The sequence below is a fragment of the Aquarana catesbeiana genome, linkage group LG13 (assembly GCF_042186555.1).
Source record: "Aquarana catesbeiana isolate 2022-GZ linkage group LG13, ASM4218655v1, whole genome shotgun sequence".
Lineage (NCBI taxonomy): Eukaryota > Metazoa > Chordata > Amphibia > Anura > Ranidae > Aquarana > Aquarana catesbeiana.
The window spans coordinates 148,581,168-148,601,248 of NC_133336.1; the positions used below are offsets into that span (position 1 = coordinate 148,581,168).

General features: G+C 45.4%; 1 protein-coding gene across 1 annotated transcript in view; it reads left to right on the top strand.

Moving 5' to 3' along the window:
• ZFYVE26 (zinc finger FYVE-type containing 26) overlaps positions 1-20,081 on the top strand; it is a gene marked incomplete in the record, with an annotated part of 1,901,467 nt that overhangs the window by 1,020,128 nt on the left and 861,258 nt on the right. Inside the window, 1 exon segment of the mRNA XM_073610828.1 lies at positions 18,949-19,071. Coding sequence (XP_073466929.1) covers positions 18,949-19,071 — 123 coding nt within the window.

The following is a 20,081-nucleotide window of genomic DNA, read 5'->3' on the forward strand; positions in this document are numbered from 1 at the left end:
GGTATTACTTGGAACAGCCCCTCCTTAGTTACACTATTGGCAGACCACTGGACAGGTAAGAAGTGTCATAATACAAAGATATAAATACACACTGTACACATTTGAGCACATTTGAACATTCTGATATTACCTATCAAGATAATAATAGGATACAAAAACTTTAAACAGTACCATTGGAAAGTATACAGGCAGGCCCTTGCACTACATGCTTTGGGGAATTCATCCATAAATCTGACCAGTAAAGAGGTGGGTATAGTGTGTATGGGTTTGGCAAAGTCAGCAGATAGATGATTGAGGATAGAGAATTGGGATCAGCTGACTTAGCAGTTGGGGGAGGGAGGGTTACAAAAAATTTGGGGACACCACAAAAAAAAGCCTCTGGCACTCTGCCTGAATTTAAATCAAAAATAACATTTCCAAACATTTTAGGGGGTGTTTGGGGTAAAGCACTACTATGGAGCTGATAAAATACATTGTTAAGTGACTACATGAGGTGAATATAGGGCAGGAGACACCATGCTGGAGAGGTTATTGAAGGGCAAATATGTATGAAGGACATAAAATAATAATTACATAAAAATCCAGCATGCATGAGAACAAAGGGGACATTCACAGCATATTACAATCATGGTAATTAGGGAATGAGGGAAGAAATACAATATATTAGCAAACATTCAATACAATAAAATGTGATATAAAAGGATAAAAATCTTACCTTCATATACTCCTTCTGCAGGACCTGTATGATGGCAGAACAGGTCTCTGGGATAATGATCCCGAGAGCCTGGGGGGAGATGCCTGTTGAGAACTTGAGGTCCTGCAGGCTTCTCCCTGTGGCCAAATACTGCAAGGTAGCGACCAACCTCTGCTCCGGAGTGATGGCTTGCCTCATGCAGGTATCCTGCCTGCTAATATAGGGGGTCAGCGAAGCCAACAAACGGTGAAATACGGGGTCCGTCATCCTGAGAAAGTTCCTGAAATCATCAGGATTATTCTCACGGATCTCACGGAGCAAAGGCATATGACAGAACTGGTCACGCTGAAGCAACCAATTCTTGGTCCATGAACTCCTCCTCACCCTGTTCATGGACTGGACTTGTGTCAAGGTCAGGACCCCAACACCAAGCCCCCGCACAGCACGAACTCCACGAGGAGTACGCATACGAAACATGGCTAGAAAACGGTCGGCTGCTCAGAACGAAGTAACAGAACGCACTGAAGAACAGCAAGGCCTGTGAAGAGCGACCTGAAAACCAGTAACGAACGAACAAGAATACAATGACTACTTAAAGTCGCGCGGAACTTGCTGCACGCACTGAAGAGCAGATACAAACCCACAAGCACAAACTGAACGGCAGAAAACGATCTGAAAGCCACGAGTCTGAAAAAGCGCGAATCGTCTCTCACCAAACTTTTACTAACACGAGATTAGCAAAAGGAGACCAAAGGGTGCCGCGCTTGGTTCTGAACCGGCCTTTTCTAGTCTCGTCGTACGTGGTGTACGTCACCGCGTTCTTGGCGATCGGAAATTCCGACAACTTTGTGCCACCGTGTGTAGGCAAAACAAGTTTGAGCCAACATCCGTCGGAAAAAATCCTAGGATTTTGTTGTCGGAATGTCCGAACAAAGTCCGACCGTGTGTACAGGGCATTAGTCTACGTGCTATTAGTTTTGCATATAATTTTAGGTCGTTGTTAAGGAGAGATATTGGCTGGAAATTTTGCGGGGCAGATGGGTCTTTCCCTGGCTTCGGTATAGTTATTATTAGTGCTTTTAGCATCTCTGAAGGGAAGGAGGAAGAGGCAGCAGCATTGTTGAATACTCAAAATAAATGGGGTGCTAAGATCTGTTGAAATGTTTTATAGTATTCCCCTATAAATCAATCCGGGCCTGGGGACTTATTGGGTGGTAGTGAAGCTATAGCCGTGCAAATTTCCAAAACAGTAAAGGGCTGGTTTCATTGTTGAAGCTGATCTGACGTCAGCTGAGGAAGGGTTAATTTGGCCAAAAAATTGATTATCTGGTCGGTAACCGGCTGATGAGTAAGGAGATCATTCTTCAGATTATAAAGAGATCCATAGTAATCACTGAAAGCATCCACAATGCCTTTTGGATGATGGTGTTTATGTTTAGTGCTGGGGTGGATTATGAATGGGATTCTGGTTTTAAATCTACACCCCCGCAGGCGTTGGGCGAGAAGTTTACCTGCCTTGTTGCCATTGGCATAATATGACATTTTTAGTCTGTGGGTTGACTTCTCGAAGTCCGCCAGGAGACAAAGTCTGAGGTCATTTCTAGCCTGTAATAATTTGTGTGATAGGGAGGGTGATGGTTTCTGTTTATTTTGGGCTTCAAGATCATGGATGCTGTCAGTGAGCTCCTTTACCCGTCTCTGCCTCTGCCTCCTTATCCCTGCACCGAGTTTAATGAAAATCCCCCTCATGAACGCTTTGTGGGCGTTCCAAATTATAGTATGATCAGGTACAGAGTCTATATTGTCAGGAAAAAACTCTCTCAGGTGGGTTTCTAGAATCTTTCTAGTATCTTCTCTCTGCAAAATAATTGGGTTTGCTCTCCAGACCGGGCTAGCCCCAACCGAGAGAGAATCAGTTAAAGTCAGAGACACTGATGCATGGTCCGACCACGTTATAGTGTTGATTGACGTTTTCATAGTCCGGGTCAGGAGACCTTGATCGACTAAGAAGAGGTCAATGCAGGAGTAAGAATGGTGAGGTGCTGAGAAGAAGGTAAAATCTCTTTCTCCCACATGACAACATCGCCATACATCAAACAGATTGTATTGATGTAGCAGATCCTGTATAGAGGGTCCTATACGTGCAGATGTAGAAGTAGTGTCCATAGCTTTATCTGGAGCAAGGTTGAAGTACCCACAGATGACTAGGGATCCTTTCCTGAGTGAGTCTAACTTCTTTAACATTTTGTTAAGAAATTTAATTTGATGCGTATTAGGGGTGTAGATATTTGCAATGGTGTAAGTAATAGAATTGATATTGCATATAAGAATGAGATATCTGCCCCGGGGTCCTTAATTTCTTCATGTAGTTGAAATGAGACTGTATCTGTAATTGCCGTGAGGACACCCCTTTGTTTTGACTTGGCGTTAGCCGTAAAGATGTAACGGTAGTTTTTGTGCGAGCATTTTGGTGGAGCACTGGCACAAAAGTGAGTTTTTTGCGCGCACAGTATGTCGCTCTTATTTTGTAAGGCTTCAGCCTATAATGATTTCCGTTTTGCTGGGTGATTGAGGCCCTTTGAATTAATGGATAGGAATGTTACCCCCATGTGGGTTGTGTAAGAGTGCTTTGATGCAGTCTCCTTGGGCGATTGGTTGTAACATCATGAAGTTAGAAAAAAAAAAAATTTAGAAATCCGTTCATCGTACTCACGTGGTAAACAGGTATCTCGGTGAACAAGTGGGTGAGACGGACGCACCTAGGTAGCTGCTCCGAAGATCTCGTTGTGTCGTTTCTGGTAGTAGAACTGTACAAGTGGAAAACCTTGAATGTGATCCTTATGAAGTATGCGTTTGTGACATGCATCTGACTGTGATGATTGAAATCAAGATGTGAGAGAAAAAAATAAATAAAACAAAACAACATCAGCAAAAGAAAAATGTGTAAAACACAACTGTAGGTCAAATTCCCAACTAGGAAGGGTCATCCTGAAGTTCAGGACTTGACTGTGTTAGGCAGTACGGTTTACAGTCTATTCGAGTGCAGCAATTGCTGCTCAAGCGTGAGTTGAGGGTTAAGTTCGCGGCAATGAGGGTTGCTCCTCATTTCCTCGGGACTTATATTTCCCTGGACATACTTAGTTAATTCAGGTATGCGATTTTGAGTTCTTTGTAGAGACCACCCTCCAATCCGGTTCCACCTGTGCAGCTTTCTTGGGCTGAGTGGTGTTATTATCCACGTCTGGGACAATGTGCCATTCCTTCAGTAAGGATAAGCCTTTATCCAATGTAGACACAATGTGGGTTTTGCCATCTTTGGTAATAGTGATGTTGGTAGGGTAACCCCAGCTATAGGTTATCTGGTGGTTTCTGAGTGCTTTGGTAATGGTGACTAAGCTTCTCCTCTTTTTTCAAAGTATGCAGTCTTTGACATGCATAGCCGCCATGAGCTGCTCTTTAACATGGTAGAAGTGCAGTCTCAATATCACATCCCTCGGGATATGATCAGGGAGGTAGAAAGGTTTAGGGAAGCGGTGAATTCTGTCTATAGTGACATCCATTATGGAGAGGTCAGGAAGGAGTTCTGTAAACAGTGTCGTGGCATAGGCCCTCAAATCTCCTTGCTGGACAGACTCCGGGATACCTCGGATTTTCATGTTATTCCTCCTACTTCTTTCCTCCATGTCTGCCATTTTTGCCTTTATGCCGTTCATCTCCTCCTCATGTTCCTCCTGTGCATCTACTAGGTCGTTTATCGTGGATGCAAATTCCCCCATTTTACATTCTACATGCTCTACCCTTGATTCCACCTCCTGAATATCAGTATGAAACTTCTGCATACAAGACATCATGTCAGCCTGTATGGTACTGCGGAGTGAGAGCAGCATGTCCTTTAACACTGTGTCCATGACAGGCTGGTTAGTGGTAGGGAACTTTTCTATTCTGTCTGGGAGTTCTCTTGTGTCTTCCCCAGAATCTGCCTCAGGCCCTGGTACTGGACTGCATCCAGGGCCATCCATCCTAAATTTCGCCTTGGCAGGGCTGGTGGATTGTGGCGTGTTAGGGTAGGAGTGGGCGCTCCCTAGGGATCTACTATTGTTACTGTGGGAGGTGGATAAGGGCTGAGGAGTTCTTGCACTATGTGCTGGGGTTGATGCAGAGCCGGCGCCATCTTGTCTACCTCCGTCTTGCCGATATTTATATAATTCGGTCATTTTTTGTGGTTTCCTGCACTCCTTGCGCTTCCTCGACATGCGATCCCGGATGGTGTGCGTCACTAATCTAGGGTGCGAGAGTGTCTTGGGGATGTTGGTATGTGCCGCTGAATGTCCCGTTCTTGAGGAGCTCCTCACTCAAGCATCCATCTCTGTCGGCGGTTAGCCATGCCCCCAGTCCTTTCTTTTCATTTGGCTGCCATAGACTCCAAGATATGGTACCATTCTGCTCCACTACATCCAGCTGAAATGGTATTCCTTGTCTCACGGGCCCTAATCCCTGATGCTGCAAAATAGCTTCTTTAGCAGCCAGGAATGCAGTCCGCTGCTCTGAACCCCATTAGAACTCACTCTTTTTTCTGGTGACATTATATATAGGCCTCAGAATCAGTCCAAGATGTGGGTTGCACGATCTCCAGAACCCCACAACTCCAATGAACTTCTGCGCCTCCTCTTTGGTAGTAGGGGGTGACAGAGCCTGGATAGTTTGCACAACTGTCTCTGGAATTTTCCTCTGTGGCCCAGTCCACATCATTCCCTGGAATTTCACTTCTGTGGCGGGTCCTTGGACTTTGTCTCTGTTGATAGCCCACCCTCTGTTCTCCAAGTGCTCTATCAGCAGGTGAAGTGCTTCAGTTACATCTTCTTTTGTCCCAGAGATCATGATGTCATCAATGTAGTGAAACAGAGCGACTTTCAAACTCAGGGTACTTAAATCTCGGGCAATCAGTCCATGACAAATCGTTGGAGAATGAACATAGTCTTCAGGAAGCACAGTGAAAGTGTACTGGCGGCCGTCCCACACCATAGCAAACTGGTCTTGACACTCTGGGTCTATCAAAATTGAAAAGAAAGCATTAGCCAGGTCTATCACAGCATGATATTCTCCTGCATTTTTAGCAATTTTCTCAACAATTGAGATCATATCTGGTACAGCTGACTTCAGTGGAGGTGCCACTTTGTTTAGACCTCTGTAATCCACAGTCATTCTATATGTCCCATCAGGTTGCTTTACTGAGAACACTGGAGACAAGAAAGGACTTACAGCAGGTCTAAGGATCCCTACTCTCAACAGTTCTTGAATAGTCTCCCCAATTTCTTTGTGGCCTCCAGGAAGTCTGTACTGCTTGAGACAGACTGGCTTCTCTGGTGGAGGAATGTAGACAGGGGTCCATTTCGCATGACCTCTGACCACAGCCTTCACCGCCCTAACCAGATACGCTTTATCAGGATACCCAAATGTGAATGTACCTCTTTTAGTCTGAATTGACTGACCTTAAAGTACATCCATCCCAAGAATATTTTCGGGTAACTCTGATACCAAAACATTTGTCATGAATCCTGATCCCTTGCCAATAGCCTATTTCACCCATATCTTAACTGCTGGTGTAGATGCCCTCCCAAACCTTCTACATGAATTAATTCTCCTTTGTGATGGGAAGGATTTCCTTGCAAAAGTGTAACTTCGGCTCCGCTATCAACTAAAGCCATTACATGTGTAGGAGACGATGACTTCCCCCACCATACAGTGACAGGTGCATATGGGCATCGGTCTCCTGTTGTCACTGCCCTCACGCTATTACAGGAGACTCACCTTCCCTTCATAAAGGATAAGGAACCTCCCAATCCCCTTTTCTGATTCTCTCTAATTCCTCCCCGGGATAAAGGGATTTGGGTTCATGTTCAGTTTTGGGAATTGGTTTGGGGCTAACAGGAGGGGTCTGTTCTGTTTTCTCTAAGTCCAGGCTGAAGTTATCTTCACTAGGAGTAGTGTTTCTAACCCTGACAGTTTTCCCTACTAAATGTTTCCACCTCCTCAGCATTTCTGCAGTAGAAATGCCATCCATCTCATCTTTAGGTACTCCTGCCTTTAATAGGTCCACCCACATTTGTTTCCTAGAAATAACTAGCCTGGTTTTCTCTTCACCTCCTGTCTTTTCTACCCCATTCCCTTTCTTCTCTGTTCTTTTCTGCTTGTATTCTTCCTGTCTGGCCTTGACCTTATCTACTGCCCTGACAGCTTTTGTTTTAGTCTCCTCTAGCTCCCCCAACTGGCTTAAAAGGGTTGTGGGTTCATAAATCTTGCTATTTAATCCAAGGCCTCCCAATAAGGACAATAATGGAGCCCTGAGATTAAATGGCGCACACTTCATCAGCTTAGAGCGCAGAGCAGACGTAAAGGGTTCCATATCTGGACCCATCCATTCTAGAAACGTATTTAATCCGGTTATACAACCCATCTCACGTAACCTGGAAATACCCTCTCCTATTGATCTCCATGAGTAGGTATTTTCCAGGTCAGTAGGACTAGCGTATACTCGGACTATTCCTTCTCTCAAAGAGGTCGAACAGTGAAAAATTCACGCTAAACTCTCGGGCTTTTCGAATTGCCTGACGCAATTTTGGATCATGGGTTAACACTCCCATAGTCACTGCTTCCTTACCTGACAAAACAACACTGTCTGCCCCTTCATCCCATAAGCGTAGGAGCCAACTCAATAGGGGCTCCCCAGACCTTTGTTTGTATTGTTTTGCCAGCTCATGGAGTTCAGTTTGTGTAAACTCCTGTACTTCTTCAAATTCAACATCTCTGGGGTTGCGATAATGCACCTCCCCATCTGCCATATCCTCTCTATCATGTTGCCGTTTCCTATGCTTAGTAATGAGAGAGTCTGGCATACTTTTTCTTTCGCACTAGCAGATCATCATGCAAAATATCAAACTCTATCTCCTCATCCTCACTATCATTTGAGGAGAGCACATCCTCACAATCCCAATTTTGGGATGTGACAATGGCACGTACCCTGGCTTTACTAACAGGTTTACGGCCCTTCCTTTTCCTTAAGGCATTAATTGATTTGGTCATGAGGGCTGCACACCGCTCTTGCAAATCATCAGCCTGACTAGCAGTTGAACGCACACACTCTGAAGCAACTGCTAGCTGGTCTTTGAATACTTTAAAGCGGGAGTCCGGTGACCAATATTTTTTTTTTTTTTTTAGGTCATTGAGACACTTTGCTAATCCCAAAATAATACTCACAGTTTGGGTGTAATATTTCTGCCTCTGTCTGTTTTCGTACTGAAGAATAACTTAAAAAATGTGATGCTGGCTGTTTCCATCTTGCTTGTGGGCATGTGAATCCCACAAGCATTGATTTCCTGGATGCGGTGAATGCTGTTCATTTACAACTTGTTCACGTGCATGATCAATGTTTCCGCACTGAACCTTGGGAAGCCTGACACTAAGCTCCCAGGAGACAGTGCGGCGCCGGGGAAAGGCAATAAACACGCCTACTCCCATGGGAGGAGAGACAGGAAGTGCCACAATAAAGTACAATATAAAGGTAATTACAGCGATAAAAAAAATTTTGTGCGGCATTTGAACATCTATGCAATTAACTGAAGGGGGTAAGATTGAGTTAAAAATCAGGCAAGTTTCTTCTATCATGAGTGGCTTTAGATGTTACAGCATCATGGTGTGTGTGTCTACTCACCCCTTTTATGTGTCAGGCTGTTTACCATGGTTACCAAACAACAGAAAACATACCTGTTTACTGTAGCTGTAGAAACCATGGACTGTTGAAAACTGTCAATTGAATACAAAAATGGTATCTACGTACCATTGTCTACTCAAACCGAGACAGTAATTTAACAGTCATTCTTTCAGTTTGAAAGCTGAAAGAATCTCAAACAAGTAATGTCTTACTTGTTTACTGTAGCTATAGAGACAATAGCCTGTTAATTGAACTGTCAATTGAATACAACAATGATATCTACCCCCATTGTATAAAACAGCATTTGTTTGAGAAATCTACTCAAGCCAAAAAACTGACAGTAATCTGACCAATTAACTATTGTAATATTGTCCCCTTTATCTTATGTCTGATTTAATATAAAAAAAAAAAAATCATATTTTTAACAAACGCAACACATCCGGGGCTGGAGTTGTTAAAACACATTGGAGGGAATTAACAAAGTTGTGCAAGCACAGTGTTTTCATTACTCTAATAAATAAATAAAAAAAATAGAGCAGGTTATGTTCCTCATAAACAGAGGGGCCAAAAAAAAAAAAAACAGAAGGGACACATGCCCCTTTATTAATTAGGAGTGAACAGCTCTCTGTACTGCTGTGCCCGTGACAGACAGCATAGAGAATGGAGGACTAGACCTGCATGCATCCTATCTCTGTTGGCTAAGAGCTGGAGGGAGGAGGGATGTTAACCCATCAGTTTCTGCTCCTGTGATATAATCACTGCATGGGCAGATAGAGGAAAGGGAGCTCTGTATGAACAGCTTACCTCCTCTATGACCATGTTTCTCCAGTCCAGTCCTCAAGGTGCACCAACAGGTCATGTTATCAGGCTTTCCATTATTTTGCAGAGGTGATTTGATCAGTTTCACTGCCTTAGTAATTACCACAGCCGTTTCATCTGAGAGAAATCCGGAAAAAAACATGACCTGCTGGGGCACCTTGAGGACTTGAGTTGAGTCACATCTGGTGGGAATCTGTGTTTCAAGGCCTGGATCTAAACCCAGGACCTCTGCTGTGTCTGGCAGTAACTCTTCATGCTGTGCCACTCACTTGTGTTCCTTGTCGGTTCCAGTGCACGATACCATCCCTCCCATCCCCTTTACAGGACACTTCCTTCACATCCCTCTTCTAAAATCAACCATTACTTATCTTGGGTATGCCCCCTTTTTGGCATACCGACCAGCTGACCAGGGCACACCTCAGCTCTTATGTTATGTTGTGAGTCTTGTGACATCTTTGTGTGGTTTCATGTCTATCTCGGCTCTAGGGCTCTGACCATACCTATATTATCAAAAGTATTGGGGCGCCTACCTTTACATGCACTTTTTAATGGCATCCCAGTCTTAGTCCATAGGGTTTAATATTGTGTTGGCCCACCCTTTGCAGGTTTAACAGTTTCACCTCTTCTGAGAATGCTGTCTACAAGGTTTAGGAGTGTGTCTTTGGGAAAGTTTGGCCATTCTTCCAGAAGCAAATTTGTGAGGTCAGGCACTGATGTTAGATGACAAGGCCTGACTATAATTCCTCCCAAGGGTCAGGTTGAAGTCAGGACTCTGTGCAGGCCAGCCAAGTTCCCCTACCCCAAACTCACTCATCCATGTCTTTATGGACCTTGCTTTGTGCACTGGTCCAAATCGTTTGGTGGAAGGGGGATTATGGCGTGTGTGCGGTTGTTTTTCAAAGGTTGGGTTTGGCCCCTTAGTTCCAAGGTGTCAGCATACCAATACATTTTTGAGAATTGCATGCTCCTAACTTTGTGGGAACAATTTGGGGATGGCCCCTTCCTGTTCCATCATGACTGTGCACCAGTGCACAAAGCAAGGCCCATAAAGACATGGATGAGCCCCTCTCTCCTCTGATTGGCTAACTGACTTTGACAGCAGTGGGAGCCAGTGGCGCCGCTGCTGTGTCTCAGCCAATCAGGAGGAGAGTCTCGGGTGACTGAGGCACTCGTGGATATCACTGCAAAGAGATGAGGCTCAGGTAAGTATTAGGTTGTGCTGGTGCAGCTGCTGCATAGATGCATAGAATGGCCTTCTGACTTTACAACCACTTGAAATACTCAATATTTTCCAATACAAATTTTTTTGTATATGTGAATTTGCTTATACTTTAACAGCATTGAAGACCAGGTTCTAAGAGAACAAAAACTCTTGGTGGCAGTCATATCTGACATGCTAAGGACTCCTTAGTGGGGCATGTATACATGCGGCTGCAGGGCGGGGAATGCTTCAGCTGCCTATGATTAGCTGTCGGCTTTGACAACTTGCTGGGGGGATAGCTGAGGTGGGTTTTGACTTGTGTCTGAACACACTTGAGCCCATCCCTGCTCATAAGGGGCACTGCTGCACCTGAAAATATATTCAAATAAAGTTAGACTCTTTCTTATGGTAGATTGAAACATGCATCTAAATCTCCCTGGCCACTGAAGCCCAATCTGTGCTTGGATCGTGCTTCAGAGGCTACTCACAGGCGGCAGAGAAACAATGCAATGCCTTCTCACAGCCTGTTTAAACCCCATTTTTGCCAACAATCACACCACAACCGCATGCATTGACTTGCTTGTGTAGCGTTCTGCGAAGCATTACTGCCACAGCTTCTAAACATCCCCGTCAGCTGCCTATTGCAGCTTAAAAGGGGGGGGTGTCGGGCAGCAGTAACGTGGCTCCGCCACACTTTTTTGCCGTCTAAACTAAGCCTTAAAGTAGTGGTAAACCTCTCACATGAGGGGGGCGTGTCCAAGATGGCCATCTGAGAGGTCACATATACTGGAGCTCTGCTGGCACAGGTCAAAAAATCCTGTCTCCCCTGGGCACTGTGAGCGGTGAAGAGGAGGAGAATATACTCGGGTGAGAACCCGCTCATCCGAGGCAGCCGTGGGTGAGGATCTGTCTCTCACAGAGGGAGGAAGTAAGATCCCCGTCCCCCTTGCCCGCTAGTGTGGAGAGCAGCGCCACGAGGCAAAGTATCACACTGTCCCGTCCAGGAACGGTGTGGAGCAGCGGCGGTGACATCACTCGGATGAGACGTCGCTCATCCAGGGCAGCCGTGGGTAAGGGGAAGAAGCTCTGATTCCCACAGTCAGAGGAGGTGGAAACCCTGTCCCCCCCCCCGCACGTGTGGAGCGCTGTGCTGAGAGGAAATACAGTATGGCGACACAGACAGAGCCTCCTGAGCCACAGGAGTTAGATGTCCCCCCTCATCCCAGCTCCTCCCATCATCCCAGCTTCGTTGCAGACATAATGTCAGCGATAGCTGTGTGTCAGGCCACACTCACAACTAAAATAGAAGCTGTACAGCTTGATATGGGGGTGATGAGACAGGATGTGGACAAGCTCAGATCCCGTGTTTCAGAGACGGAGCAGCGAATCAGTCGCACAGAAGATACGGTCGCTGAGCACTCATCGGCGCTCCGTAACCTACAAACAAAGATGAAGGCACTGGAGTACAAGGCAGACGACGCGGAAAACCGCAACAGGAGAAACAATCTCCGTATAGTGGGCTTGGCTGAAGGAGTGGAGGGTGCCAACCCAGCTGTGTTTGCAGAGGAGTTACTGCGCAGTCTGCTGCCTAATGCACACTTCTCCCCCTACTTTACGGTAGAGAGAGCACACCGAGTCCCCCCCAAACCGAGTATCCCGGGGGCCCCACCACGCACCTTCATCCTGCGGCTTTTGAACTTCCGAGACAGAGATGAGGTACTTCATGCCGCTAGAATACAGGGAAAAGTTCGGTACCAAAATGGCAAGCTGCTTATATTTCCTGATTACTCCATCGAAACACAAAAGCTCAGGAAGTCCTTTGACCAGGTGAAAGCAACACTGCGGGCCCGCAATGTTAAGTATAGCGTTTTGTTTCCCGCTCGCCTGAGGGTTCAAGATGGAGAGTCGGTTTGTTTCTTTACCTCTCCACGGGAGGCTTCAGCCTGGATAGACACCCTCCCACCCCACCGCTGACTGATGGGAAGGCGAGGTGTAATAACTCCGGTTACTTGATCGTGGACTGCCTTGTAGTGGGTGACACTCCCCCCCCCCCTTCTTTTTTTCTCTAATCCCCCCCCCCCCCCCTTTTTTTTTTTTTTTTTTTACCACCTCGGGATGATGACAGTTGTGGGGGGGAGGCACGCCTTGGCTGCCACTGCTGTACCAGGAACACACAAAGTTTTACACGTTTAAGTTTTGTGCCCCTGCTTGCAGGAGTTTTCAATTTTTTTTTTTTTTTTGCTTTGTCTCGGCAGCATAATATGTTCTATACCCCGTTTGCTTGGAAGAATGTATCTCTAAGTCATGGTGACTCCATGACCCCCTATTGCTGTTAACACCTGATTGAGACTTCCACGGGGTTTTGCCCAGGAACTGACCCTACATAGGCATCATTGTATGCTGTTGAGTGCCAGCATCTCTCAGACTCTGAAGCTGTTTTCTTCAGTGGACCGACACATCTGGCTCACGTCCCCCTAGTGTTGTCCTAATTGACTGGTTGTTTGGGGTTCATGCTCTCCATGATTGGGATGGGGATGCGGGGAGGGGGGTGGGATTGGTTGCTCCCCAAAGGATGGGGAGGGTTGGGGAAGTTTCATTGTTCTTTCATTGTTCGTTATTATGCAGTTAGTGTGGTGCTTGCTGCCTTATTTGTTGTTGTAAGCCTTGAAATACGGAATTGTTTACTACAATCGCTGATGATTGATTTGTCCCATGGGGTACATATGCTGCCTAGGGTTTCTATTATACCGCGGGCGACCTGTGTAACCCGGACCCGCGTGCTGTTTTTTCTACATGTCTACAAATGTCCCAAGTCAAAATAATCTCATGGAATGTTTGTGGCCTGAATGCGGCAGTGAAGAGGTCCCTGGTGTTTAAATTTCTTCAAAAACATAAGCCACATGTCTGCATACTGCAGGAAACGCACCTCCAGGGCTCCAAAATTAATGGGCTTCGGAAACCCTGGGTCAGTGAACATTTCCATGCGACCTATTCCAATTACTCCCGTGGTGTAAGTATTCTAATACGAAAGGACCTGCCTTTTCAAGTATTGGAGGTGCGCACTGACCCGGATGGGAGGTATATTATCCTGCACGTTAGCATATATAACAAAAAAATGGTTTTGGTGGGATTGTACTTACCCCCTCCAGCTTCAGTCAGTATACTAAATGATATTATGAACATGGTTCTACGGTATGACACTCCAGCTATACTTCTGTTGGGGGACTTTAAAGGGGTTGTAAAGGTAAAAATTTTTTCACCTTAATGCATTCTATGCATTAAGGTGAAAAAACTTTTGACAGTACCGCCGCCCCCAGGCCCCCCGTTTTACTTACCTGGCACCTCGAATCTTCGCTGCTCGTCCTCGTCATCTTCATTGCAGCTCAGCCTGGTCGCTGATTGGCTGCAGTGGATGGATTGAAAGCAGCGCAGCCATTGGCTCGCGCTGCTGTCAATCACATCCGATGACGCGGCGCGCCGGGGGCGGGGCCGAGTGATACAGCGAGCGGCTATAGCCGCCGGCTGTATCACGGGAGCGCGCCCGCAAGCACTCACCACCGTGCGAGGGAGCTCGCATTAAGGTGGTAAATGCTTGCGGGGAGGAGCTGAAACAGCCGCCGAGGGACCCCAGAAGACCAGGTTCGGGGCCACTCTGTGCAGAACGAGCTGCACAGTGAAGGTAAGTATAACATGTTTGTTATTTTTAAAAAAAAAAAAATTAACTTTACAACCCCTTTAATATGGTTCCTTGCCAAGACCTGGATAGACTACAGGGGAAATCACGAGGTACCTCGGCATTGAAGCAGTGGGCCTCTACTTTTGTCTTGACAGACGTGTAGAGACATTTGCACCCAGAGAAGAGAGAGTACACGTGCCATTCTGCCTCCTTTAAATCTCTATCACGCATAGACCTGGCCTTTGCATCCTCTGACAGCCTTCGTTGGGTTACCGAAGCGAGCGTGCTCCCGCGAGGGGTGTCAGATCATGCCCCCCTTAGCTTAACCCTCGCCCTGTCGGCCTCGCCTGCAACGAGGCTGTGGCATCTGTCCAGGTTTTGGGCAACGGACGATCGGCTACAAGAACCTATCATGGAATCTGTGTGTAACTATTGGTCAATGAATGGGGATACTGAATCTCCTACTATACAGTGGGACTCTTTTAAGGCATGGGTCAGAGGTGCGTATATATCCCGCATTGCGGCACTTCAAAGAGAGGGCGCTCGCTCGTTGGAAGCTCTGGAGGTGGAGGCGGCGGGGTTGGAGGCAGACTATGTCTCCTCTCCGACTCCGGAAGGGTATCGGGTGTGGCAGAGGTCCCTGAGACAACTATCACTACTTCGTGTAGAGAATACAAAAAAGGCCCTATTTTACTCCCAACAAAAAGTATTTGAGCATGGTGGAAAGAATGGCAGGTTACTGGCATGGTTGGCAAAAAGCCAAAATCCCACAACACATATTGCTAGTGTCAGGGATGCAGATGGGCATCTATTGGTTGCCCCAGACCTTATCAATCAGCGGTTTCTGCAATTCTTCAGGGGACTGTACGAGTCCAGAGTAGAATATTCAACCAATGAATTGGCTGCTTTTTTGGACCTCGTCAAGTTTCCGATGCTGGATGAGGAGGACAGGGAACGCCTAGAGGCAGATATCTCCTTAGAGGAAATACAGTTGGCCATTGGGAATCTACAGGCGGGAAAAACCCCAGGCTTGGATGGCCTACCAGCTGAGTTTTATTCTAACTTCACTGAAATTTTAGCCCCTAAGCTAAAGAGCCTATTCGTGGACTTGTCGTCTTTAGATGCTCTCCCAGAATCTATGGAAGAGGCGGTCATAGTGTTAATTCCCAAACCTGGCAAGGATGCCCGTGACTGTGCCTCGTACAGGCCTATTTCATTGTTGAATGTGGATGCAAAGATCCTGGCAAAAGTGCTGGCTCTTCGTCTATCCACCGTCATTGAGGATCTAATACATGTCGATCAAACGGGATTCATGCCGGGCAAGGGAACAGACATCAACTTGAGACGCCTTTTTCTAAACCTTTCTATACCACACGATCATCAGGGCACAAGAGTCGTTGCATCGCTGGACGCTGAAAAGACGTTCGACTCGGTAGAGTGGGTGTATTTGTGGGCAGTACTGGAGAGATATGGGTTCGGCCCTAAGTACATCCGCTGGCTCAGGATGCTCTACCGAGCACCCAGGGCACGGGTTCACACAAATGATTGGCTGTCTGACGTGTTTGCTCTTTGTAGGGGTACGAGGCAGGGATGTCCTTTGTCTCCCTCCCTCTTCGCCCTGGCCCTGGAACCACTGGCAATTTTAATTAGAGAGTCACCTGCAGTTAGGGGCCTAAGAGTGGGACAACTGGAGGAAAAAATATCCTTATATGCAGACGATGCCTTATTATACCTGAACGACGCTGGTCCATCGCTTTTTGACACATTCGGTACTTTTTCAGGAATTCGGATCAACTGGTCCAAGTCTATCCTTTTTCCTATAGATGACGGTGCTGCACGGGTGTCCCTGTCTTCTCCACTACAGTGGGTTGAGGAATTTAGATACCTGGGGGTGCTAGTCACCAGACGGACGTCAGATTTTTTTGACCGCAACCTCCAACCACTACTGACTTTGCTTAAGGCATGCTGTGTGTCCTGGTCCGGGCTCCCGCTAAATTTGATAGGTCGAATTAACCTAATCAAAATGATGCTTCTTCCACGTTTTAACTACATTTTTCGCAACTGCCCGATCTGGATCCCCTTGTCCTTTTTTAAAGAAATAGAAACTATACTCATTTCCTTCATTTGGAATGGAACTTCCCCTCGTGTGGCAAAAACCACTCTATATCTTCCTCCCAGGCTGGGTGGGCTGGCATTACCAAACTTCAGGGTCTACTTTTGGGCGGCGATGCTGGTGTCTGTATATTGGTGGTTCCAGGGCTCTAGAGCTAATGCGGCCATATGCCTAGAAGCGGCTTTTTTGGGATCTTTACTGGATCTCCGGAACTTAATCTATCGGGGGCCGCGGGCATATCAGTTCTTACCAGGACCTACATACACTACATGGCGGGTCTGGAGGGCAGCTACACAACGCTTCTCAGCTCCTGGCCAGCTGTCCCCTGCTCAACCCCTTTGGGGCAACCCGGGGCTGCTCCACTTTCGTACCATTCCAGACCCACAGCTATGGGCGAGATATGGGGTTAAAACACTTGGCGATGTAATGCCAACAGGCACCCTCCCGAGCTTTTCATTATTATCCCAAAAGTTCGGACTGCCTGGCTGGATGCAATTTCGGTACTTCCAGTTGCGGCATGCCACTAATGCTCAATTCCCTGGATCTCTGATCCTCAAGAGCAACTCCATTGAGGAGCTTTTGACATCAGGAGATCTACGCAAACCACTATCGGCCTTGTACGGCGCTCTATTGTGCACTGATCTTCCCAGGATGGAGAAGCTGTGGGAGTTTTGGAAGAGGGATATCCCATCATTAGATAGGGAGGACTGGGAGGATTGCTTGGAGTTGGGCCCAAAGCTTGTAATTTCGTCTCGGGATAAGCTGATACAGGTCAAATTTCTACATCGCGCATATTATACCCCTGAGAGACTAAACAGAATCTTTCCGGAGTGAGACTCAGTATGCCCCCGCTGTAGAGTGCAGCAGGGTACTTACTTACATATGTTCTGGGAGTGCCCCTCAATATTACCATATTGGGAGGCGGTGTACGCCGAAATTAATACTAGAACACAACTTGCCTTAATACCCGCCCCCTCCCTTGCTCTACTAGGAATCCATGAGGATGACCAGCGTCCTCACCATTTGAAGCTGCTTATATCGCACCTCCTGTACTATGCCAAAAAGGAAATACTGCTGAAATGGCTACCTCCTCTTAGACCAGAGGTGGCGGCATGGGAGGCGATGGTCAACGCAGCCCTGCCTCTATACAAAATGACTTACTCTAATAGGGGTTGCCATTGGAAGTTTGAGAAGGTCTGGGCTCCTTGGACTTTGACTTGAGCACATATTATATATTATATATGATTAAGGGTAGAGGGTCGTCTGACCTCGACAGAGGTCTCAAATATTCTTGTTATACTATGTGCTGTGCCATACACTTAGAAATCGCTAATCCTGTTAGGTTGTGAACATTGGTGGACTATATACACTCTTACAGTTAAAATTCAATGTAATACTTACTGCATATGGCAAGAAGATACTCTAACATGTCGATCTATGTACATCTGTAATCTGTATTTTGCTTTCTTACTTTTTTTTTCAATAAAGCACCACTGTTTGTTAAAAAAAAACCTCTCACATGAAATATGAGCAAAGCATATTCCTCTATAGTGAAAACTTGTCTCAATCCAGAGCACTTAGTGTCACTCCTGCCTGCTGCCTCTTTTTTCTGTTATCAGCGTGAGTCATTTCTGACAAGTTTCCCTAACCCCAAGAGAGAAAAAAGATGACAAGGGAGGGCACAGCCTGTAATTGACAGCCTCAGCTTTGTTCATATGGGCTTTGTGAAGGACTGTGTGTCCATTCCTTCCAATCAGCTCACCTCTGAGTAACTTCAGCTCCCCACCTTCTGCTTTTCAGAACTGAGTGCTTTGTAAATCCAGTACTTTGAATGGATGTAGGGGACAGACAGCAGCAGATAAACAAGTACAATTCATATGGGATAATTTGTTTCATCTCTGTATCACCTAAGGCCAGTCACTTCACTGGATATGTGATGATTTTACAACCACTTTAACCCTAGAATCCTTTAGCTTGAATTCTCAGCTTTCTCCAATCTGGCGTGCATTACTAGTAACAGCAGCATCAAGTGCCAAGTATACTTTATCTAATGTATGTTTTTTTTTTTGCATTGTTTATTGCTTACCTTTGAAGCTTTGCTAGATTTTGCCAGAATTTGGACCTGCATGCTTAATTAAAGTGGATGTAAATCCTCTCATATAGCCAGTGAAGTGAACAGCCTCAGATGATACACAGGGATGAAACACATCTCCCCACAGTTTTGCATGCATATCTGCCGTCTTTCCCTTTCTATATTGTTTAGAATTCTTATATCCTGTTAGGATTTTTACTTCCTCATTCTGCACTGTCAGTGTGTCGGAGAACTTGTCAGAAGTTATCAGGCTGATAACAGAGCTATGGAGCAGGAGAAAGCCATGGGACTCAGTGCTTTGGAGAGAGATAAGAAAACACTGCAGATATATGTGCCCAGCTCAAATTTCATGAATCAGGTTTACATCCACTTTAACTACTGCCCTCCAGCCGTATGCTCATATGTGGCAGCATGGAAAAGGCCCACCTCCTTGCTGCCATATATATGCGTACGGGTGGTGGAATGGGGTTAATAAAGTAACTGTATATTTAAAATAAATGTGGTGTTTGCCATAACAACCCTGCTTCTATTTGGGATGTTCTTTGTTCTTTTGCTGCAACACAATATTTCATTCTATTATCAAATAGACTTTTATTAATATACTTCTGTTTTATATTTAAAGTTATGCCTAATATTCCTTTTTAGGATTATAAGTTATGTGAAGACTGGGGGCTGTTTTATCCGATTCCAAAGGATCTTTTCAGAGATGTTTACATTAACCATTTGCTGCATCTTCTAGACAACAAAGACACAGAAAGATCTCTCCAGGTACAAAAAAAATTTAAAGTGAAGGAAATTAATAGTATCTAAAATCTTGTTTACAATTAGCCTTTCAGTTTCACGCAAATAGAAGTATATATATATATATATATATATATATATATATATATATATATATATATATATATACATATGAAACAGTGGCTGCCTATTGCAGGATTGGGGATAGTTTTAAGAATTTTTTTCTAAAGTGACAGGTTTGCATTCAAAACAAAGACTGAGATGACATACATTTGACAGAAATGTGCTTCCCCATATTTATAATCTGCAGTGTAAAGATAGTGAAAGCTGTTAAAAGAACTCTAGAACCTGTGACCAAAACAAAGATGCAACCAAAAAACAGCCAACATTCTTCACCAGGGCTCAGTAATGTTTGCAAGTGTTTAAGACCCCTTTCACACTGGTGTGCTATTCCCACGCTTTTCCAGGGCGACAAAAGCACATGAAAACTGTTAAATCCTATGTAACCATTCACACTGCAGGTGCACTGCACTTTGAAAAGTTCTACATGCTGCACCTTTGGTGCAGTTTTTCAAAAGCACACCAAAAAGGCACCTTCCATTGTAAGTAAATAGGAACAAATCAAAAGTGCATTAAAAGAACCCTTAAGCTGCACGGAAGGGCACCAAAAGCACATCAGCGTGAAAGGACCTTAAGTGGACTCAAGGAAGCAGATGCCAAATAAATATTAAATGTATTACTTTCAAAGGAATCTGGGCAGAATTATGCCAGTAATACATATGCAACAAAGTTTCCAGGGCTTTGGTCCTTCATGCAAGAGCATCCCGCAAGATGAACAGTAACCAGCATATTAATGAAATCACTCTGGATCTCATGAGACAGCAGTGTCCTAAATCTCGCAATGCATATATACAGCTATGAGCCTTTAGGTACAGGATTGTCAGGCCAGGAAGTGTGCAGCTATTTATTTTCCAGGGTACTGTTTAGGTACAGTTAACATTTCTACTAGTTGTCTATAACGTAGCAAATCATCAAGT